Genomic DNA, 25,707 nt, shown 5'->3' with positions numbered 1-25,707 from the left:
TCCACTCCTGACTGCAGGAGACAGACTCGACTGAATTCACATAGCGGGGCCCTAAGTTCAAAACTCAAACAGGCCTTTATGAAAGAGAATGGTGACCATGGGGTTCCCCAATGTGAATAGAATGTTTAATTAGGGTGTAATATAATCTGCGTTAAAGCAGGCATAAAAACATCCTGGCTCCCATCCACCCGATTATATGCCCCGTGTTATTTGCAGAGCGATCGCCCCCCACCTAAGCTTCAGACCCCGGCAACGGCAAATATTTACGACCTTTATCGTTCCCTGCGGTTTCTCCCGAGTAACAGTTCCAGCGCGCTATGACTCGTCCAGTCTATGAGCCCTTTGTTTATGGTTTGAGCGGTGGGGATATAAAACGATCACGATCTTGCTTCAGTCACACAGTGTAAGAAGAAATCCCTCAGACAATCAGTGCCGTGTTTCCCGACAAGTCAATTTACAGCAGATATTTCTTACACTACTTTGATTATAAATCCTAATAAATATATTTATTTAAAACAAAATTATTTTGGAGGAACAATCAGAGAGAGTTGTATTAATGTTGATACTACAAGTAAATACAATAATTTTACTGAATTACCCATAATAAAGGAAAACAATGTTGTTGTTTTTTTTGTTTTTGTTTGTTTTTTTACATTCCACAGTTTTTCATACAAAATATGCATCAACTGCTTTCAAGCAACTGTAAGTAAAAAAATCCATCCACAATATCATCCAAAATGATAGGAGTTTAAATATCCCCTTAACAAAATGTTTGGAGAGGCTTGGCCTTTTTTAAGATTTTGTGGAACCAATTAAGATGAGTGGGACAGTCTGAGTTGCTTGGCAGATATGCAGAAAGTTCTTTAAAATGTGGCCTCACCAAAAGCCCCATCAATCACCTACTAAAGAGGAGGAGTTAGCCACCATGACCAGAGCAGAGTCAAAAAAAACTGAGCATGTTTGAAGTCCTTCAATTAACAGGAATGAGGTAAAAGCTTGCATTTACTTTCTTGCTTGCTACTTCATTATAAAGATATTGCCTATATAATGGTATTAAATGATTTAATAGCACAATAAATATGCTAACTATTCCGAGTAGTTTTTTATGAATTCATACTTTAGGGAATCTCAACTCCAGTAAAACATTCAGTAACAGTAGTTTTCACAGAGTTGGAGACACATTGAATGCATGTGTGTTTGTGCTAATGCGCAGTGGCTGCCCTGGTTGGAGTGTTTATTGACTTGCTTTTGTTGTTGCATTTTTCCCCCTCTTTCTTTTCGTTCCCCTTCACTTCATTTACGCCGCTGCTGGTAAACAGAGTCACCACAGCGATGGAGAGCCGTCGTTTGGCTCTACACTCGGCTCAGAGCTGATTTAGACAAGGCGCCGACAGAGAAAACCACTAATGATTTTGTGTTCGTTAGCTAAACTGGGTCAATTACTGTGCTGAAACAATGCGGCCTGTTAATCAAACTTGAGCTTGATGCAGTGGGAACAACCAAAGACACCAAGACAGACAAGCAGCCAGAGGTAGAGGCAGAAAAAGAAGGAAATGGTGCTAAAGCACCTTTGTGTTTACAGCATGTGCTCTTACAATGAGGGTCTCATTAGTTTTACAGGGTAGAGTGGCTTTAGCTTGCAGTATGGTTAACACATGTTACAACACAGTGATCATGATTGGAGAACATACGGCACACGTGACACAAGTATGCTTTACATGTGAGTCTGCTCGTTTGAGGAAAAGGAGCATTTCAATAGAGATGTTAAACCAAAACCCTGTTTTAACAGCTGGCATCTATTATGTTTTGTGGACAATGCACACACAGTCACAAGATTTAAAGGCTCGGTTCCAGTACAGATAAACTGTACTAATTATGTATGATTGCGTTAGAGTCAAGGTTAATGCACATGTACGTTAGTCTTTCTGCATGTACGTGAGCATTCACTACTTACCTGGCTGCTCTGTGGGCTGGACGGGTCGTAAGGCTGCATGTAGTTCTTGAGGGAGTCGGGTGGGTTGAGGTGCGGTGGGTAGCGGATGGCGCCATGAGAGATGTAGGGCGAGGGGGCCGGGGGAAGGATGGCAGGGGCCGAGAACTGCAGCGGAGGTGGACTCCTGGTGGAAATGACTGCACATAAAGTAAGAACAACTACTTTACTAACAGATACTAATTAGACATGTAAGCTCTATCGGAGGAAATTCTTCCCGCACCCAAAAAAGTGCAAGTTTGACAAAGTAGGAATATTTTGTTTTCATAAAAAAGAGGGGTTGTTAGACACCCTAGTCTGCAGAAGGTGCCGATCAACAGTTCTCAACAGTTCAAACTTCTTTTGGTATGCTTTCATACAGTTGGTGACAAACTGTCTTTCCACCCCATATTTTGAGGGCTTTTCTTTTTTTTCTTTTTTCTACCTAATGCACATTCTTGTGTTGATCTAGCCCTTAAATACTTTCTATTTTTGTCAGGAAGTAGACCTGAAAGAAAGAAAGAATTTGAAATTTAAAAGAAAATTATGTTATTATTTGCTCACCCTTGTGTCGTTTTAAACCAGTATGAATTTATTTCTTCCGTTCAACAATTATTTGTAGAATGTTTGTAACCCAGCAGATACTAATATCCATTCCATACTATAATGGCTACCAGCAACTGTTTGTTTACCAGCATTCTTCAAACTATCTTCATTTGCATTCAACAGAAATTCATACAGGTTAGGAACAACTTGAGGGTGAGTAAATTACGAATGTTCATTTTTGGGTGTACTGGCCCTTTAACACCAAGATTACATTAAAGTAAATTTCCCTACTCATACAGAAAATAGGAAATTCTAAGTAGTATTGTAAGGCAGAATAAGCATTGAGAATGTTGAGCAGAATGTGTTTGGATCAGGGAAAGATAGTGAGAAGTATTTTTAGAAAAGTCGTACCGCTATGGCCAACGGTGGTCAGTCCTGGGTGGTGGTGCTGGGGGAAGGTGCTGAGCCGAGGTGAAGAGTCTTGTGGGGATGTGGGGCTGAATAACGGCTTCTCTGGCTTCTTCATGGTGGGAGAGGACATGTCAGCTGAAAATAAAAAAAGACAGAGGAGGTCAGATATAAGCTACTTGCACAAAACTTTTTACAGTGTAGAAAATTAAATCTACAGAATGAGCAGAAGTAAACATTTTTTAAATTGACTTAAAAAAGAAAAGAAAAAAGCTGACTAAATCATCATAAAAATTACTGAACTGGGCACCCAAGTAAACAGTCAACAATAGCGACATGATTTCTTTTGACATTTTCATGTCTCATTATGCCGTTTCTCATTTGCGTTCCCTCTCTGTAGTGCAATACAGTGTAAAAGCTATCTAGTTTGATTGTGTAAGGAAAACATTGACTTCATATCAACTTCCAACAAGAGTCAAAAAAGACTCTTCATTAGCAGACAAGGAGGAGACATAGTGCTTGGCCTGTGTGTCTCTGGCACTCCTCCCTGACAATCATAGATGACATCAAAAAACATTAAAAAAAGGAGAGGCACACGCAGTCAAATCAGAATAATGAAATAACACAAAACGTTGGAGGGAGAAGAAAATCGAACAGTGAGCTAATGACATTTTAGCAAGCACTATTCATGACATCTTAGATTGTGTGTTTGGACATGCTCAGATGCTATATATTGAACTTCATAAATGCTCCATCTCTCTCATTCTCTCTCAGTCTCATTGTTGTGATAGCAGGAAAAAGGTAAATGATCTCACAAAAAAAAAAAAAAAAAAATAGGCATTGGAATGTAGGGGGATTCCATGTGCCTGTGTGTCCTTTCATAGGCCACAATTAACTTTTTACCACTACTACCTCTGACAAGTCAAAGGATTAAAATCAAAATTCAGCTGGAAGAAATTTTCCCACCAAATAGAATTTTGTAGTAGTTTTTATTTAATTCTATTTTTAAAATATTTAAATAATTATATTTGAAAATGTATATTTAAAATATATAAATAAATAAAAAGAGTGAATCATGAATGATGATCATATAAAACAAGAAAAACAATGTTTCCTAAAAATTATCTACAACTAAAATGCAGATAGGGCATTTTAACAAAAAGCCTGGATACACCGTTGGCTGTATATGGTTATGAAACCGTATGGATTATATGGATTTTTTTTTTTTCTCAACAAAATTTTGACAGCATTTTCTAGTCTCAACATGTTCAAATTCAACAAAGTTTTTTGGTAATATTTTTGTCACAGCTGTAACAACAGAACACTGAAAATTTAAAAGAATAAGCTGTTAGCAGGCAAAATGGTGCTCCCTTAGGAGTGTATTTATGTGCGTTTTAAAAGAGAGGGAGGGGAGGAAAGAAGAAGAGAAGGAAGCTGGGAGGGATATAGAGAGAAAAAAATAGAAAAAAAGAAAATTTGCTCTCTCAAAAACCTTCACAAAAAGCCTAAACAAACGTGTTTGTGGAGAAAAGTGATCGACAACACGTCAGGAAAACTTACATATCTGTTTTATGTTTTTTTTTCAGGCCACATCATCAATTCCTGTTCCATACCACAGAAAATGAGGAGAGAGTGAGAGCTTGGCAACTGAATCAAGGTGATGATCCAATGACATTATGTTTTCGTGTTGATATGATATGAAATCAGAAAGGTACATTACTGTTTCAGTGCGTTTGTATGTGTTTTTCTGTGCACATGAAGACTGGGTTTTGGCTGAGGTAGTTTCCTTCTGTCAAGGCCTCATATGGCTTTAATATTCATGCTTCGCTCCTTCTGATATGAGTTTTACAAAACAAACCACTTTCTCATGTGCTCTACCCTATTGCCGTCTTCACTCCTCCCATCTCTCACAACAGCTCACCAGAAAAACAATGGCAACAGAAAAAATACAAAAAATAAAACAAAGATGAAAAATAATACATAAATGAAATCACTTGAATAAATGAGTAAAATTTAAATAAAATAATTTTAAGTCACTGTTTTGGCAGATGAGTGAATAATTACAGTAATTGAGTTTTTCAGTGTTTTCAACATAGACGTGAATGCTGTAATTTTGTATTGTATAACCTTTTATTTTATTTCCTTCATAATTAATCAAGCTACATGAACCTGTTAAATTGACAGCCCTAACAACTAAAGCCCTAAAAACTAGTGCACACAAGGAGGATAAGAAATAATTTATTTACATTTATTTAAACATTTATTTAAGAATTAAAAACAGGGTGTCCTGTTTTCTGAAGAAGAAAAAAAAAAGGAACTTGAATTAACTACAGGTAAAGAAAAAAATATTGAAATAGTTAAGTGCTTTCTGTATCTAGCACACACACTCTTACCTTACCCCTACTCCTAAACCTACCCCTGGCAAAGAAAAGAAAAGAAAAGAAAAATGTTTTTAAGCCATTTATTTAACATTCATCATAAATAATGTTTATGTTGTAGTACCCATGCCATAATACACATACAGAATTATGTTCTTAAAAACCATATACTGTATACCAGAAAACAAACGCACTATACAAATACCGTCTTTCTTGACCAAATGTTTCACAGGGAAAATATAATATATTAAAACCTTCTTATAGTAATCCTTTGGCTAAATTCTAAATTGTCTACTATAAAACAAAAATCAAAAAAGGCGACTATGTAACCACCGACACAACCCCCTTGCCCCCTAAACCAGTTCCCATCTGGATCCGGTGTCTAAACTCAAAGGTCACAACCCTGCTCTGACCTTTGACACACCCAGTTTAGAGATTAGGTCAAGTTCAATAGCTGCCACACGCCAGACAAATCCCCTTTATGAAGGGGAAACATGGCTAATCAATTACCAACACATGCAGACAGGAAACCAGGCTTGTCTGATCTAAATCTAAAGGATTTGTTCTTACATATACATTAAAGTTTTTCAAAAATGAAGAAAATGTTATATTGTTTACAATAGGCTTAAACTAAAGCCTAAAAAACATTCCTGTAAATGTAGCCATTCAATTATACAAGAATGAAACCATTCCAATTCTGACACACACATGCCCACACAAATCTTCTCCTTAATAAATGATGGTTTCACTCAAAACATAAAACAGGACAAAGAGCATAGAAAGCATAGAACCGTTGCTTTTTTTCTAGTTAGCTTTAACAGCAGCACACTGGAAAGTAGAACACAGAAAATAAAATTCTTGTCTTAAATCCAAAATTTCTGGACACATTAGGCTGGATTTAATGTTAAAAGTTGTTAAAGCTGATACTCCAGTGTGTAGTCACATACATTGTAAGTGACATTTTAAAGCAATGAAATTTTCAATGGTCATAATTTTTGGAAATTATTATTTTTTGCTTAAATGTTTTATAAGCATTCAGAAGAACAGCAGATGTGGTGTGAATGCCACATTTATGCTGACTGATGTTTTGTCCAATTTTGTATGAGGGGTTCACAAAGCACTGCATGAGTAAAGACCAGTTTATCAACATTACACTTTACCGAGAACTGAAAGGAGGGGAAAATCACACAGAAAACATATTCACACAGAGGGGAGAGAGAGAGAGAGAGAGAGAGAGAGAGAGAAAGAAAGAGAGGGGGTTAAGAGAGAAACAGTGCTGAATAGCTCCAAGTAATAACTCTTGACTAAAAATTTTCTCTCTCTAACCTTGGTCTCTCTCATGCCAGGGTCTGCTGGCCGGTGAACTAGGGGATGGGTAGAAGTCTGGCCCGGTGGGACTAGTCTCCATACTGTCCTCTTGGATCGTCTTAGGCCGCTTGCTGCGGAGGACACAGTAACTTTTTTATGTGCGTCAAATTTTCACAGATGTGTTTTTTTAAAGAAACAATTATTTATATAAAATAGTCTCTGATATTTTTTTATTGCTGATCTTGGCAAAGTCTGGTTACAAAATCTTCCTTTACTAAAAATGGATCAAAATGACATAAAGACAAGGGGTTTAATTGTGCATGTGTTTATATGTGTTGTTTGAACAAGCATGCTAACCTGCCATGGGGGGACGAGAGGGACCGGTGTAAACTCACTCCTGAGTTCAGGTCTTGATAATATGGCTGACTTGGCATGTCAGCCATAGGGAAGTTCACTCCTGCACCCTGTGTGATAGGAGCTGGTGAGAAAAGAGAGAGAGAGAGAGAGAGAGAGAGAGAGAGAGAGAGAAAAGTGGTGTGGGATAGGCTGAAATGTGTAGTATCTTACATCATACATTAGGCATGAAGAGTCAATCAGCTATATCACTTTTAAAACAATCTTTGCTGCTCTCGGTTAGATGCTGTTTTCAGGGAAACATTTGCATGAAGGCAAACCCAAACATGACTGTTGCTGTAACTCAATCTAAGAGAGAACAGCCTGTAACAGAATGAAAGGAGCTGTAACAGTATGAAGTGTGTCAGAGATATCATATCTACAGAGAAACCACAAGAGCCAAAGCACCACTGAGTGGTCTAACCACTGCCACTAGCCTCTTTGTTTACATACAATAGCATGATAAAGCTAGCTTAATATTTTAAGAAAAGAGAGCTCAATACTATATTATGAATGGAACATATACCAAATTGTGTTTGTACCTTTTATAATATGCATAAGTGATGTATTAGATGGCTAGTGTACACTATAGAATTGACAAATCATTAATTTGCATTATTTGTTTATTACAGCAGTGGTTTTTATGTCCAAGGGAGAACATGTGCTGATAATACCATGTTACCATAAGTTTCTCTAAATACAAATATTTGCCAACTACCAAAAAAAGTTTTTTTTTAAATGTAAATATTAAGTAAACGTATATGAATATACTATATAGACCCTTTTACAGTTGGTAAACAAGGTGACGTATTTGTGTGGGCGGGGCTTAGCTGGAGGCAGAAAGATTCCCTTCAACACTTGAACAAGCGGTAGCTAGCGAGTTTTCTTAGCTTGTTTTTTTAACAGTGGCTGGAGAAAATCTGAATATATCTGCTTTATCCGAATATTTAAGGTCACTCACTGTCCGGGACCGCGATAATTATTTGAAAAAGTTAACTTTAATGGACGGAACCAGATTGGTCGACCCGTACACAATCACTCATTGGATGGACGATCTGACAGGATTACCTCCGATTGAGTGGCCTGACATCTACACTTAACGTTACCTGAAAGAGAAACCGAGCGTGTAAAGTAAAGAGAAACTGAGGGCGTATAAATCCTTAGATTAAATAAAGAGTGACATTACAGTAAAATTATTATTAAGATGTAAATATTTTCTAAAAAAAAAATTCCGAAGACTGCAAATTAATTATAAAATTACTTTATTTATTCTTTCTTACCATGTCCTTAAATTCCGGTCAAAATTAATCACAACAATGTATATAAAATGTTCTCCGTCGATTCTGGCAACTAACAACACAACAAGACGACATTTTAAGCTCCTTTTTACTCCATTTGAGTAGCCGACCCTGTGTTGGTTTGTATTAGCCGCCTCCACTTTTCCGTTTATTTTGCCTCCAGCTAGCGCCGTGATGTACCTGTGACGTCCGCGCAAAAGGGGTCTATACTATATAACCATCCATGAAAATAAAACACAATTACTTATTAAGATATCAATTATGATATCTTATCCATGCAAAACCAAAAACATTCTTACTGAATTAATATCCAAGGTTTGTGTAACTGTTGGTATAATTGTGTTAGTTTCATAATACATTTTTGTTTGTTTGTTTGTTTTTTCTCCTTTGCAGTAGATTGGGTAGGTAGCATCAAGTTTTAGCAGAATGTGTGTTCTCATGTATGACATGATATGGCCTGAGGGTCTGAGGTGAAAGAAACACATGTGAAATTACTGTCAGTCACTGCTGGCAATGAGCCCAGGACCTACTGCCACCACATGAATGCAGTGAGCAGGTATCACATTTGTACTTTAAATGAGCAATCACAACAATAAGCAGAGTGTTCACTATAACCTTATCTGAACTGCATTAGAGGAGGACACAATAGTCACTACATTATCTATTTAAGACCTTAAGTGTGCAGTAAACTGTCTATTTGTTCAAGGAGATTTATTATTATTTTTATTTATTTTTTGATGGTACATGCAGTATTCTCTAAGTCATGTGGCTATAGTGATGTTAATGCATGAATGCCTTTCCAAACATCATAGAAGCCACATTGATAGTGGTGTGTGTGTGTATGTGGGACAGATCGCAAGCGTTGTGTTACATTTAGGTGTGACATGGATCAGTTACAGCGTCACTGAGTGCATTCACCCTTAGGGTGAATACAAGTGTCTTTGTGTGTGTGTGTGTGTGTGTGTGTGTGTGTGTGCGTGTGCCCTGATAACCCCTTTGGCAATTTGTTCAAATCTTGCTTAAGGGCAAAACTGTCCTCAGCCATCGGAGAAAGATTCATTCTGGAACATCTGTCATCGTCTTTGATGAAGGCAGGCATGTCGACACATAAACTACTGCATGTTTGTGCACCAAAACTAGTGAACACACACGCACACACATACATACACACACACACACATGACTCGCCAGACTGGATTTTCCACACATGTTCTGGGCAAGTCCCTCCCTTGCTAAATCAGGAATGCTTAGGCATAAAGCACGCTGGTTGTGTTGCTCTTTATGTTTACTTTAGCTATACTAGTGGGATGAAACTGTCAAAACAATCTGTAAATTTTACATAAAATCCCTTTGAAGACACCATCATTAAATTCATTTGTAGATTATGCAAAAACAAGTATGATCATAAAATGGGTATCAATTTTGTTTTTATTCTTTTTCATACTTGTGAGTCATATTTTCATATAGTCAAAATTGTCGGCTTGTCAGTATGTGTTAAAATCAGTATGTGTGTGTTTGTGTGTCTGTGTGTGTGTGTAGAGAGAGAGAGAGGGAGACTTACTTCTGGATACTCTAACCAGCTCCGAAACACTAAAGACCCCTGATTTAACAAAGCTGTCTTCCAAGTAAACTGTGGGAGATAAGAGAATTTTCTTTAGACACATGTCCTTACTTAAGACATACACATGAGGACATTTCAAATTCTGTGTATTTGGTAAGCAGGCATCTTAGTTTTCACAGATTAGATTAAACAAATAATCTTTTGTCCATACTGCCATTTAATGTTTTCTTTCATGAACATAACAACATTAACTGTGACTTGTAGTATGTACAGGCTAGATGGATTAGGTTCAGAGAAAGCCAACTAATACTTAACACTGCATTCTAGACTCATGTTTAAAAAAGACCAGCCCCACAGGGTCAGCCTCACAGAGCAAGCCAGGTTGTCAGAGTCTGTCCCACAATGCACCGCAAAGCCCAATAGGAAGTGCAGTGAGGGCCAGGGTTTCCATAGTAGCAGTACTAGTTCAGTCTGAGTTGTGGCCCGAGAGCTTTATTTTACTTGGCAGGGGCAAACGCACAACCTACTCTTGAGGTAAAGAACTAATTACACTCTCCATTATTTTAACTGCCAAAAAAAACAAAAGAAAGGAAAACACAGGTGAGTCCAAGGGAACCAACACAGGTTTAGCTGGCATGACAAATAAACACTGTTAGACGGGAACCGCTACTCACTCCAGATGCCATCAGAAAAACCTGCTCAAACTAAGATCTGACACGACTGGTGATGTCATGACATGGCTTGTTTTATATATATATATATATATATAGCAATTTTTGTTTTTCTTGTAAAAATCACAGACATTACATGGTGTCTTTGCAGTTGACTTTAATTTGTGCAGAGAACTAAGTAAAATTATGGTAAAATCCAACATATTCTGATCAAATAAACCTGTTTCTCTGAAAGAGTTGAATTTGAGGGCAATTTATTTATTGTATTTTTTTGGCAACTGTGCAAAGTTCATAGTTTAGCTGCAGTGAAGCTGCTAAATATTCATATTAAAAACATATTTGAAGAGTTTATTTGAGAACTCATTTGAAGGATTTGTTAATGGCAAATTTTGCAATATATGTTTTCTCAATACCCAGCAATAATATCACATCATGGTGTGTCTGGGGATTCCTCACCCCCCAAAAAAATAAATAAAATGAAAAATGCACAATTTAAAAAATAGATTTTATATGACTGTGGTAACCAAAATGAAATAACGAATAATGAGACTGAAACAACCGGATGTCATGCAGGGTGGTTTGCAGATTTTTTTCTTAATTGTTTTATGGTGTGTCATTATCAAGGGTACACCAGCACCTGGCAGTAGTTTACTGCAGAAGTGCATTTCGATATTTTGTGTTGACATACCTGGAGGGTTCTTGCCAGGCTCATTGTTGCTAGGACTTCCTGACTGTTGCAAGTCTGAAAACACAAATAAAGGTGGTGGATTAAAACACAAAATCCAGAATTATCAGTAGATCTACAGATGACAGTACTGCACTTGACTGTAATTTATCATCCACTTGCAGTGTTTTTTAACAAATCGTAAAAAAATCTTTATTAGAACAACAGAAATACATACTGTATAAAGAATAATTAAGATCCAAAAACTACACTTAAAACTGGAATTTGGAAAGAGGTAAAGAAATAGAGAGAGAAATAAATCCCACCTCCTCAAAAATGACCATTAAACAGAGTAACAAATACGGAATGTTCTTGGCTTCAGCTCAACAATGACAAAGAAAGGAAGGTAACAACATACATTAATAAGAAAAAAAAAGCCTTCTCTTTTTTCTAGTGCATTTGTGAGAATTTTTAAGAGCTATGTCTGCATTAAGCTTCAATGTTTTTTGTTTGATTGATTGATTAGGAGCAAGCTGATCTCTGATTGGTCAGAAGCATTATTCTGAGACTATTGTGACAGTGCCCGTTCCTATGCCAACCCCCCAATTCACATACAAGTTCTACACCATCCATCAGTCTGCTTAAAGACATCTCCTACCATGCCGATGCCCCAAGAGAGAGAAAAAAATGGTGAAGGAATGGTTTGCATCTCTAAACACAAACATGCATAGATGTTGAGTGATTAAACAGAGCACAACAATGGAGCAGCTGGCACACACAGTTAAACAGCTCTAATCCACATACACTGCTAGGACACACAATGATATAAACTAAATTAACCATGGTTAATTTAGCAGAATATTAAATATTATATATATATATATATATATATATATATATATATATATATATATATATATATATATATATATATATATATATATATATATATATCCCAGAAACACTCTAAGCTTCTCACAGCACAACAACCCTTGGCACCCAAAAGGCCTGCCACTTGTTTAAACAAATAAACTGTCCAAGAAGAGAACAAGGAAGAGAGAAGGCAGACTGAGGAGGGGAAATTAATAATTTCTTTCTTTGCACAGTAACCCACACACACAAAAAAAAGGAAGGTACAATAGTATTTTTCTAAAGAAAATGTGAGCTGTTTGCCTGTGTTAAACTCTTCGCCATGATGGGACAGTGCTCTGAATAGATTCCATGGTTTTCCAGTAGTCTATATTTGTTATTCAAAATGGAAAACTGGAACTAGGACTTTGAATATACAGTCTTAAGCTTATTTATGATTTTGAATATGAGACAACATAGTTTAGGGACCAATTCTCTCTTTTAACATAGTTGCTTATTAGCATGAATGTTACAAGCATATTGGCTGTTTAATAGTATCTATAAAGCACATATAAATGCTTTTTTCTGCATGACCTTATTTTAGATCTCTTAATCCTACCCCACAGTTAAACTAATAATTAATAAATAAAATAAAATAATAAGCAATTTGAGCTCTCAATTCTGTCATTCTTACTCACCCGCATGACTTTTCAAACCTGTATAATTTTCTGTCCTTTGTGGAACATCTCGAACATCTCTTTTCTTTATCCAAACAATGTAAGTCAATGGATAACAAAATAGTTTGGTTTATAATTTTCTTCAAAAATATATTTTGTGTTCAGCAAAGTCTATGCAAGGGAGGGTAAATGATAACAGAATTTATCTTCTTGGGTGAGGTATACCTTTAAAGTTATGGGTTTGTTGAACAGTCAAAAGTATTAATGACGCTTGCCTTGGCAACTTAAAATGAAGACACCTGATCTCGGATCATATCTAAATGAATAGAAGCATGATGAGCTCATTGCAGATCGTGTGAGCTTCATAAATACGATGCGTCAATGTATCTTTGTGCTACCTTATCTGTTGGATAGCATCCATACAGCTGTCACAATTACACCTTCTGCACTTTTTCAACCCGCAATGTAAGGTAATGTCATTATGGAGGATGAATAACTCCAATACCTGAATCTGGGATCTATGAACTCAAACCTGCAAGCACAAACACTTACACTTGGCTCCGTTCCTGTGTAATCTAAGCAGTCTTTGTTTTCTGCGTGGTTGAGAGCTATCACATACTTCAGCAACTTTAATTCAATGTATCACACCCGCAGCCCGCGCACGCAAACGCACGCGCAAACAGACCTGGCGTGTGCATACCGTCGACATTTCAGGAGGAGGCGTCTGGCAGCCATTTTAGAAAGCTGCACACATGTACTGTTCTGTTTGCCAAAGAAACAAGGCCTGAGCCAAGAACGCACTCTCTCTCCTCCTCTTACTCTATCCTGAGTCCGGAGCCAAGCAGAGGGAGGGAGAGCAAGAGAGAGAAAGAGAGAGAGACAGCAGAGGAGACTAAGAGGCAAAAATATTTCCTAATTATGGGCACTCCTGGCCGAAATTATGAACGGTACAGCTGCAATCTTGAAAATATTGTGTGTGAGTGAGTGACACCCAGCGTCTGAGAGTGTGTTTGTGTTCACTAGCCACTCAGCCACTCTTGTAACCTCACACTATGGCTGTGACATCAGTGCACATACAGTTAAAAGTGCCTATCTACATCTACAATGTGTATCTTTCTCTATCTGATACTATCCACTTTTTCCCTCTCTTCATTACGGCAATTGTTGATAAATCACAGCTCTTTATCAAAGTTTACTTTAACCCAAACACAGATATAGTGAGCAGCATGCCAGCTTTAGAGCTCTAGAGAGTGAATGGCAGATAAGACTTGTGCCAGCAGGCATTTTATCTGAAAGCACAACTATAGATGACCTGATGGTCATTTCATAGAGCAGTTAATGCCACCTCACTTCTGTAAATTCATGTAACCATTTAATTAACAAATCATTCCCTTGGAATTATAAGGTTCTATCTGACATTTTTTGTTAAAATTGAGTTATTCACATATTCTTATTCTGTGACAACTTAGAACATAAAACATAAATAATAGATAATTCTATCTACAGAAGTCTTTGAAAAACTTTGAAGCTCAATATCCCAAAACTGTCCGGAATGCTGACAGAACATTGTAATTCCAAGGTGGCAAAATATCAACCCTTAAGGAATATTATTCATGCTAAGCGTAATGTCTATATTAAATGCTTTATGATTTATATAATGCAAAAGTCGTAAATGCAAATAAATAAATACTTGCTCTGTTCTGCAGGAATACTACACAACACACACTAGAATACATAAATGTTATTGGTCAAACAACTATTTTTTCCTTGTATAACGACCAATATATTTCTTATATTTCTTCTTACATAATAAAAAACTAAAACTTAATTTGATAACTGCATTGCTGCAATTTTGCTCAAAACTGCATTACAGCATTGTTTTGTAACATAAATATATTACACAAATGTGAATAAAGAAATATATTATACACTAGCATTCAAAAGTTTGTTAAGAGGGTTGGTAAGATGTTTAATGTCTTATGCTACCCAAGGGTGTAAACATTTATTCAATCAAAGATAAAATTAAAACAGCAATACTGTGACGTTATTACAATAACAAAATAACTGTTTGCTATTTTGATAAATTTTTAAATGAATTTATTCCTGTGATTACAAAGCTGAATTTCCTGCAGTCATTACTCCAGTCTTTAGTGTCACATGACTCTTTAGTATGGTGATTTGCTCTTAAAGAAATATTTCTTATTATTAGCACCCTAATAAAAAAAATAATAATACCTTCCTCCAAACTTTTAAGGGGTAATGCATATTATACAAATTAATATGGATTTAAATATTTCTTTAAATAGGCCTATTTAAAATACAAGTTAAGTAAATATAAATATTTGTAAATGTAAATGTTTAGTGGGTTTCCTGTTTTTGAAAATCTTAAGGTCTATAATTGGACTATTTTTAGGCTCTGATTAAATTACAGATCTGTTTTTCTCCTATCAAGTATCCTTTCACAAGGGTCTGAATGTCACACATCAGACTTTACACACACAGTCTGAAACATACACTGACCCTCTCTGAGACACAATCTGTCTACTCACACACACACACACAAACACACAACACAGAAACGGTGTGAAAGTGGGACCAAAGCCCGAATGACAGACAAATACACCCCGCCTCCCCCCAATTCTTACCAAAAAAAGAAAAGTTTATCCCCAGCCACACATCCTCAGTTGGCCTCAGTTTGCCGCCCGAGTTCAAGCACTTGATTGCAGACATGAAGAGGAGAGGCTAAAGTCAGAATCTCCAGGGATGAATGAATGAGCAGACAGAGAGAAAGAAAGGGGGTGGCAAAGAGAGACCGAGTTGAAAAGAAGAACCTAACAATAGTAGAGACGAGACGGGCTGTTAAATAGGAGTGGGGTGGATCATGCTAGGGCAAACTAGACATAGAAAGAGATATGAGAGAGAGAGAGAGATAGAGAGAGCAAGACTAAAACAAAAGAATAAATTGTGTGCATGTAAGACTGCCTTCTGCGGCTCAAAAAAAGCACAAATAAAAGAAGTGTCTGGGAAAACAAGTCACTCAGGGCACCTTACACACACACACACACACACATGTCCAACTTTGGGCACACGTATTCACAATAACACACTGTGTTAATAAAGACGTACAGCCATAAAGCGTACACAATGGCTGAGGTGCACACTGGATCACGCAGAGAGCGCTGATGTACACATGTTCCCATGTCAGCACAACACTGAACCCAGGGTGGCTCATCCGTCACGTTCAAAATAACCAGACCACTGTGACAGCACTGTGTGTGTGTATGTGTGTGTGTGTGTGTGTGTGTGTGTGTGTGTGTGCACTTTCCAGATCAGTAACAAAGGAAGCCTACAACTGCTGTGTCTGGCCTTACAAACTTTAGTCACACTTTCTTTCCAAAGGGACATTAGTTCCTAGTCATAACACACATCACTAAATTGACAAGTGTAGTTTTGCTTGGAATTTTCCCAAGTGTTGTTTTCCCATGCAATTTTTCCTGGTGAGCCACTGTACAACTGGGTCAGGCCACTGCGTAAAGTTGAGTCTTGAGTCAAACATTCTAATTAATTTATCGTGCTCTGGCCAAAGACTATCTGGCTCAGTGCAGTAGCTCAAAAGCGCTTGTCAATGTCAAAATGATTGAAATAGCAAATCAAAACAGAGAAGGCAGGATTTACTGTTCTGCACTGCACTTGAATGTGTATATGTTAATATAAGAGGGATATTAAACTGTCCCTCTAAAAGAGATGTGTAAAAATCCTTCTAAATAATTTACTAATTGTTATACACACCATTAAAGAAAAATTATAATATAACTTATGCCAGTCATTCATTAATGTTAATGATAAGAAAAAAAAAATAGACAGCATTTTTATATCTGTTTTGAGTTATATTTTTATGTTAGTAAGTGTTGTTAAAATTTGCTCTGTGCTTAATGAGCTGGTGGGTTTATGGTGTGGTGGACCGCTCTGTGCCAGAAACTCCAGGGCCACTTTTTAGACCTAGTCCGGCCCTGGTGTGCATGAAGTCGTGGGAGGCCACCATCGGCCTGATCCAACCGTAGCTGTGGCAAATGTCCAAGCCTTTTTGTATCCATCAGACGTGAGGAAGAGAGGAGTGAAGAGAAAGAGGGAGGGAAGAATGGAGAGACTGAGACTATAGATTCAATTATGCATGCACATTTGCCCATTCATGGAGGCTTCTACGGATGAGGCCGGAGGAAGCAGAAGGGGGGAACCAATGACATTCTGCTGTATGTAGCTCATGTTGAGAGGAACACTAATGAGGTGACACTCAGTGGTTGGAGTCCAGCCAAAACAGTCCATTAACTCCGCACAAGTAGTTAAGAGGAGGAGAGATGGCGAGGGGTGGCTTGAGAAAAACGAAGGAGAAGAAAGACAGACTGAAAAAAAGAAAAGTTGTGAATGACATGACGGGAGGCCAATGCTTGCATGGAGTATGTTTATTATTAGTTGCAGTATAGTCTTTGTGAAAATTTGGGCAAAACTACACATTCAAAGTCAGCTTCTTGACATGTGCAGTAAAAGGGGTTTTAACCCGACAGTAAAAATAATGTTACTAAAAATACTAAAAATTAAAAAAAAAAAACATAATAATGACTAAAATTATTAATTTTAACAATTAATAAAAGTAATTAAATCAAAACTAAATTCATAAGAAACAATCTATGACCTCACTTATCAACTAATCATTCGTTGGATATCTAAGTTGACAACTGTGAAAACTAATAACGCTCTGTGCAAACCTGTAAACTAAGACAGACCATTATGTCTTCTGTTTTCATCTCATGTTTACCCGGTTGGAAGAGTGCAAGCTAAGAACAAACATTTCTCTTTCAAAGAGTGTTGGCTTACACAGTGCAAGTCCTGGCAAGAATTAACCTTTCACGTGGTACACAGGTCACAGCTCTCAATGTTTATTGTTCCAAACACAACCAATCATCTAAAGCAATCGTTTATGTGTATTCTAGCAGTTAAAAGCTCACCAGGCTGCTATTCTCAAAAATTAAAAATTAAAAGCCAAATTAGCATTGCTCACACATCTGTGCATGTATACTTGGACACTCACAGTGTGAGAAGAAATCCTGTTCAACCACTTTGCTATGCTTCCACTGTCAGGACATGTCATAATAAGTGTATCTTTTTTGTACACAATGTGCAGTTACTCTCTTTAAAGCTATATTCACATGAACAAAATAAATGGCATGTTGAGGGATGATGAATCATTCAATGTTGAATTTATGAAGGAGCTCAATTACTCTACAATATAGAATGCACAGATTATACTAGCAGTCTAGGTGACAACATTTGCATATTGTAGCAAAACAAAGCAGGTTAGTCAGGATCTACACCAGCATGCTTCAGGGGTTTCTGTGGTTTAAAACAACAATTAAAAGTGCATTCTTTAGATATATATAAAAAAAAATTAAAAGAGTTATAAATACTGAGGAACACTTGAAGACAGGACACGGATGTGGCTGAGAACAGACTGAAGTTGCAGGCCACATTGAAAATTGTATGCTAGTTCGCTAGTGATTGGCACCGATACTGCTTATTTATAAGCGCCTAGTAAATAAAGTGCAGAAATAGTTTATTTATTTATTGTTCAATTAAAATGTTATGTCACTTTACCAGTTAACAAGGTATTGCCAATATTGAAGAACTAATTACAAGTGAAGAAAAGAATAATATACTGTTGAAGAAAATCAGTACAGATTGTGTTTCAAATCCAGTTGTTCTGTACGAGTTCTATTGCATGTTCACTGACATTTAACATTCATTGGCATTGCGTAAGGGGTTGTGGGCAATATCAGCATGCATGGATTCACGCTTTAAATCTAAAATCCAATGCAAAAGCATATCATCAGCATGCTTTTGACTTATAGTTTTAACATGTTGTGCTAATTCTAATCTTAGGAGTTTTAGGATGCACAGTATGCAAACTGAGATGCAGGATGGAAAAGCACACAGAACAGCATCCCTTCTGCAACTGAGTTTCCTTTAGCTAAAAGTCATCACAGTGCCAACCTCAGCTGATAGCCAAGCTTCCGTTTGTGGTGAAGGCCAATGGGGTGTCAGCTCAAACATGAAGAGGCGGGGCAATGGGCCAGCACAGTAGAGACATAGTACCCAAGTATGGCCTCACTCCAGCTGGGCCAGAGGCGACAGACAGCCACTGTTTAGCACCCATATACACACACAAACACACACGCAACCTAATTAGGATGTTGAGGGAATTATTGGATCATATAATGCCACATCTAAGGCAAGATCTTGGCCCGAAACAAAGAAGAAACAAAGCACACGCTCATTTAGACAGCTCCACTGGCACACGTTTCTGGAACAAGATGGGAGGAAACACTGAGTTTAATGTGTCATTACAAACATAAAAACTGACTCCCAACATAGCCAACAGATGTCTGAGCACTTTTATAGTGCTACGACACCACTAATTTCAGTGCACACAGAAAAAACCTCAGCCAGGGCTAAAATAGAGGCTGCAGGTGTCTCTCAGTGCAACAGCACTCTATTACCTGTAAACCACTCTTGACATTCAGTGCCCAGTTGTTACCTACATAAAATGCTGAATTATGAGTCCTTATGTCCTTAGTTTAGTCAGATGGTCCATTGATTAAGGGAAAACATGCTTCTGGTGTAAAGAAAGTATCTTAATAAGCCAATAGGGATCGAATTAAAAATGCATGCATCTAGAATTTTGTCGCTGTTAGTTGTGGCTTTAAAAGGTGAGTCCTTAACAATACGTAATCATGTCAGCTATTGTTTGAAGATTTTAATTTCTTCTGATAGTGGACCGCTAAGAACAGGATTGGGCACCCCTGCTATATGACCATTTCTGAAAAAAGATACATATTCACGAATCAAATCTTTACAGCCACCTTTGGCATGAGGCCTAAGATGAGCCTGAACTAAAATTAGCATGTAGCAAAATTTGATTTGAAAATTTGATATCTTTCAGGAGGTGTATTTGATATAACATGAAGGAAACATCAGCCTGAAAACCCATCATAAGAACCAACTGTATTCTTAGCATTTGGTCAACCAGTGACCTTAACCATAAGTTCGATTTCTCAATTATTTTGTTATTTTTTTCTGGGACAGTTATGTAATTGAGCTTCTTGAGAAAGCTGTCATATTTAAAACAAAAAAGCTTCAGTTTACAATATTTCTTTCTGGCAAATGTAGCAAGTGCATGAAACAGCTTGCAAAGACAGAATGGTGTTCCCCTGACAAAGCCTTTCCTGTGAAGAATGTCAGAAAGCCAGCGGTTGATGATTAATACAAGCATAATAAACCAGGCTCTCTTTTCACTCTGGAGAGTGCACACGACCGCTGCAAGGTCAGCAAGCAGGCGATCGGCCAATTGACTGGTCTTGCTGCAGCAACTGTCCAACAGCCTCAAAGAACTTCGGCTAGCTCACCAGAATGGAGCAACGCAATTCCATAATTCATGTGGCAGGATCCCTCATCCCTGGCAGATGCTCATGCAGGCAAATCCTCCATGTGCTTCTTTGGCTTGCCGGGGTGGCCTTGGGCTTCAACAGTAACATGTGGTTTGGCTCCAGTGCTAAGTTTATATGGGCGATGGTAAAAAGAGAAACCACTAAATTAATTTCAGATTCTGTTGTTCTAAAACCATAAACAATTTTACACAAAGCCTGGCATTAAAGAATGGGGTCCTGGAGCAAAATGAGGAATGCTTCCAATCACAAAACTATTATACAAACAGCTCTCTCTTCATACTTCTGTAACCTGCAAATCTCTACAAAAAAACAAAATGTCTCAACAAACATCTTGTTAAAAGTATGGTCAGCAGGTTATTTGAGAGTTCCAATTTCCTCTGAATGCTGTCTTTCAGGTTTTATCAATTCTAAGCAAACATATACAGTACAAAGATAAAAGGAGGCATTGTAATGGCTTGTGAGAGGTTACAAGACCATCAAGCAAACAGTGTCCAACTTTTTAGTTAACTACAATAAAAGTTACAGCAAGCATTCATGCAGTGTGGCAACGGCTACCCTTCCTCTCTTTAGGGGATGGAATGCAAAAGGCCTTTGTGTGCATTGTTTTTGGGGCAGGTTTCCAAAACACTAAGAAGATGTAAAGAACAATGCCAAGCTGTCATGCAGATGAATTCTCCTTCACCTAAAAGGTGGCATTTCTTAACAAACCTCCTAGCAGACACCTCTCAGAGGGAAAGGAAGCTGAGGAAGGCTTAAGAAAAAAGGGGGAGACCTCAAAGCAGCATTAAGAGGCCTGAGATGTTAGTTCGTGGTTTTTGTTCACATGACCTCAAAAGGCAAGTTCACATGCTAATCACATAAGAGCTCTTTTGTGAAAACGTTGTAGCCTCTCCTTCATAAGAATGGAGTGGCGGATGGAACTCTTAGTCCCAACAGTCAACTTTTCCAAGAGCCAACTCAGGAATTTCCCGTCCGGCATTTTTTCTTCTCCTGTTGTTTTTTTTTCCCACTTCCTCTGTTCTTTGCGACTTTCTACTTGACCTAACGTAAGCAGACCTTTTTCTCTTAACAGCCAAACCTGTCACCTTCTGTTGTCCCAGTTTCTCTTTATTAGCAATGCCGATCAATGGGTCAAAGGTGACCACGTTGTCACACATCGGAAATGCCTTGCACTTCATGTAAACGACTCAGGAAGAAAAACAAGATGAAGGAGAGAGGGGTCTTCTTCTTTGTGTTTTGTAGGATTCAGAGGCAGGGCTCAAGGGAAGAAGTGAAGAAAAGGAATTGGAGGGAAACAACCTGATGAGCTCACTGTACATGGTGTGATGTGATCTAGTTTTTCAACACAGAGCAACCACCCCTCCAACACACCCCTGAAGAGCTCCAGTGCACCAACACATTGCCACTGTTCTAGACAACACACACATTGTTTCCATTCAGTTACTGCTGCATGTTGGGAGATCAGGGCTCAGAGGCACACCCTGTCATCAATTCACCTCAAGAAGAATTCTAATGGCCAGAACACTTTTAAGCTTTTTTACAGCCCAGGTATGCTACCATCATGTGCATTAATTATTATTGCCTTCAGCAATTTTCCATCGTCTGAGGAAAAACCCCAGCTACATTTTACTGCCTTTTTTCTGCCCTGTATGGCACTGCTGTAAACACATAAACGTTTGATCAGCTACCTTTTCATTTCATTACAGAGTAAAACTACCACATAAATGGATACATCATTGAAACTGTAATATAATTATACAATGCTATAAGTTACACGTGGTTCCCAGCATGTGGTTCAAAAGATCCCTAATTAACTTATCAAAATTTATTTTAAATTACAAATTAAATACACATTTATATGTGTGAATTCAAGATCCTATGCATAATTAACATTTTTCATATTATTGTACTCATTATTATTTTTTAAATGAACATCATGTTATTGACTCAAAAGGCAATGATAACAAATGCCTTCGCTCAGCACTTGGTGTTTATTTACTACATGTTCATAATTATTTCACCAAACCAGAAATGGACGTTTTACACAATCAGAAGCAAGTTCTATAACTCTTGATGTTCTTCTAACTGACATGTAAGAATGTACTGCCCACTTGATTCTAAATAATTAGCATGGCTTTTGCAAATATAACAACAACTCGTAACCAGTGTAAGCAACAACGGTCCATAAATTTGTTCTCCCCACAATAAATACTGTTGCTTTATAAAAGTAGAAACGGATGCTCATATGATACTCCCCTAGCGCTTCCCTGCAGAGGCTGTAAAACGTTATCTGTGCAGGGCCTAGACATGCCATTGCATCATGGGAACTGGAGGGGATATCAAAGAGCCACCATTGGATCTAACACAATAATCCACACTCTTGGCAACTTTTTGCATGTACGTAAGGCCCCCAGCCTTCAATATTGGACTTTTTTTCCAAATGTTCCCTAGAAGTGAGGTCAATCTTGTTGCTGACACCAGTGGCAGGCGTCAGGCAGCAGGGCTTCGGCCACATTCCCAGGCGGTTGGCAGAGGTGCTGCAACATTTCCCATCCGTGGCCTAGGGCCGCAATCCAAGCCACTCGAGTTTGGCATGCCTCACCTGGAACAGCCCATGCCTCCATTCGTAAATATTTACTATGGCAAACCCGGGAGGCCATAGTGTCACATCACTAAAAGTACAGTAAAACAGATTCTCCACAAAGCTAAAGCAGATACATAAGCGAAATGCTGGGGGAAGGGCCTTTATGTAAGCTTTTTCATGCTGAGCACACAAAGAGAAGTGCATGCAAGGTGGGTTTTTTATCATTTGAAGGAATTATACAGATCGTATGTCACCATATGGAATTCCTTTTACACATAATGCATTTCCTTCATGGAGACAGTCTGTGAGAGGCCATATAGCATGTCTACAGGGAGCACTTTTTAGGACAGAGAAAAAACTCCAGTGACTTGCAATGCACGTGGGGTGGGGGTGGGGGCCTCCAGCAGGGGCGGTCTCTTCTCGCAGAAGAGAAATATGCCATATGCACTCGTTGAACTGGGGCCTGCGCTGGCTCCTCTCAAGGTTATTAGAAAATCCTGTACACCAAGTAGCCAGTGCAAAAACAAACAGTGCAGAAGCAAACTTAAAGAGAGTTCTGCCATGATCTGTGACTTGATTGGAACTTACTGAATAGCCCCACACAGTCAAACTAAACTTTCCATGATGATTTGAATAGAAGGAATTCACTTAGTTTGTCGTATCGGACGCCTCATAATGGCAGTGATTTGTCTCAGCCCCAGATAGCTGAGCTGCTGCCTTTGACACAGAGTTTCCTTCCCCTTCAAAGCGGCTAGCGCCAGGGCCGAGCATCCGTTGCTGCACCCCTGGGCCCTCATCCACACAAAGGTAGGAAACGTCAGCCACAGCGGTTTGCATTGTGACCGGGTCTCTAAATCACATGCACTGCACTTCATGCAAGTTTCACAAGAGGAAATTATGAACACAACAGTGGCTTGTAAAGGTATCTGCCCACAGCCATTAGAGGACTCGGGAAAACCAGGCAACTAATTGAGTAACGACACGGCCTATTTCAGTGGCATCAAGTCATAGTGTGCTGTAAACAAAGCCGGAACATCTACAGAAAAAAATCTGTATAAAAAAATATACTGTCAGGGCCAGGATGGGCAAATCAATTCATTAAGGATTAATCATCTGTTAAAACAGGAACATTAAGTCTAAATAAAGGAATATGTCACAGTAGAAATAATTTAATAATATTACCAGCTTACTTGTATTGGTCACAGCAAAGTATATGAACTGCTGGGGGATTTCTGTCAGCTTGCTCTCATTAGGGGGTGGTTAACCTGTCAACATTTCTTCCGTGGTCTGAATAGAGCCATACCTCGATAGGCAGTAAATAAACAAGCAGCTAGATGAATTGGTTCCTTTGCATTAACAGACCATTAGCACCTCATAAAGAAGCTCTTTTCAGTTTTACTACAGATTAACCCCCGTCTTCATAAAACCAGGCCCAGGAACTCATCTGCCACAGGTATCTTAGACCTCACAGTGGGAAAGGGGCTCTGTGATATCAGCCTAAGGAATCTTTTGTCTCTCCAGACCCACAGACAAGGACATCCATGTTCACTCAATCATGGCTCATGCCATTTTACCATGTCATAAATTCTTGCATCATGCAGAAAGATGGGGAAGAAAGAAACTTCAGGTACCTGGTTAAAAGGACTTCAGCTCATTTGGTCTTGTGAAAAGAGCACACAAGTGAAAGAAGTGCTTTTAGAAAAGAAAGTTTCAGGTGCTTTTAACAGAGACTGTAAGGTAGAAGATAAACTAGGTCATAAATATCATGACAAGGCACAACGACTTTCCAATACATAAAAGGAACCTCTGCCGCAACAGAAGCAAATACAGATTAGATATCACTGGAAGATGTTTACTCAAACTGTTCATTTTCACAAGAGACTGTGGGTGACTGCTCCTTGGATTAGCTGTGGTTTTATTAGCCATCTTCTCTGGCTGCTCTTTGACAAATTTGTAAAATCTAATCTTGAGTGCTTCCGCTGAAAGAAAAGGGTTGAAACAAATGAAATAACTAAGCTTTATATATATGGCTGACTGGTAATACACCACTAGTACAACTTCATGTACACAACCCTCCCAAATGTCTGAAGTGGGCAGGCTTAATGACAAACCAGACAAATGTGATGGAACATTTCAGCAAGTAAACGATTTGCTATCACCTTATTTAACCTTGGCATCTGCGACTAAAGCTCAGTGGAAGACGTCCAGAGTGTTAACCCTTAGTGCACATGAGGTAAAATCCCTGAGCTGCTGTGTACTTGAATCAGCACTTCATAAAACACTGGCCTTGGTCATGGGAATAAGCACTGAGTGCTTTAAAAGACCAAAAATACTTTAATTAAAAACACAGCTACAGGATTTGAGATAGTGACAATCAAATCTCTATCTTGCTCTTTTGAAGATTCCTTCTTTTTTTCTCTGTGTGTGTGTGTGTGTGTGTGTGTGTGTGTGTGTGTGTGTGTGTGTGTGCAAATAACAGAATAATGACTTTAGCAGGTAAGTCACATCCCCCAGAGTACTTAACAGGTACTGAGCAGCCTCCAACGCTATACACATTGAAGTAAAGTGTTTTAAAGACTGGTGATATCTGACCTTTGACATATTAACTGTTTCCTGTCATGCTGAAAAGTGAGAATGGCAGCAATAACACTAAATGCTGACCTCACTGTGATCCTTCTGCTGGGCCTTATAATCATATGGCTTAACAGCACAGATAAAGTTGTTTTCTTCAAATAGTGCTGCTGCTATCAGCTATTGTAATGACTGATTATGTAATGAATGAGTTGAAGAAAAAAATATTTATAGAACCTTAAACATCATCGTCTCAGTTTGATTATTGTTGAACATGTTCTCTGTGTGGATACTAAACATTAAAGTTAGTTAACAGCCTCAAGACGAAACC

The 25,707-nt window shown here is 38.2% G+C and overlaps 1 protein-coding gene across 1 annotated transcript in view; it reads right to left on the bottom strand.

Moving 5' to 3' along the window:
* LOC127962348 (nuclear factor 1 B-type) overlaps positions 1-25,707 on the bottom strand; it is a gene marked incomplete at its 5' end in the record, with an annotated part of 72,376 nt that overhangs the window by 21,134 nt on the left and 25,535 nt on the right. The window contains 6 exon segments of the mRNA XM_052561922.1: positions 1,955-2,130; positions 2,927-3,061; positions 6,628-6,740; positions 6,967-7,087; positions 9,862-9,930; positions 11,221-11,274. Coding sequence (XP_052417882.1) covers positions 1,955-2,130; positions 2,927-3,061; positions 6,628-6,740; positions 6,967-7,087; positions 9,862-9,930; positions 11,221-11,274 — 668 coding nt within the window.

Source organism: Carassius gibelio, chromosome B7 (assembly GCF_023724105.1).
Source record: "Carassius gibelio isolate Cgi1373 ecotype wild population from Czech Republic chromosome B7, carGib1.2-hapl.c, whole genome shotgun sequence".
NCBI lineage: Eukaryota > Metazoa > Chordata > Actinopteri > Cypriniformes > Cyprinidae > Carassius > Carassius gibelio.
This window is presented reverse-complemented; position numbering and strand designations above follow the sequence as displayed.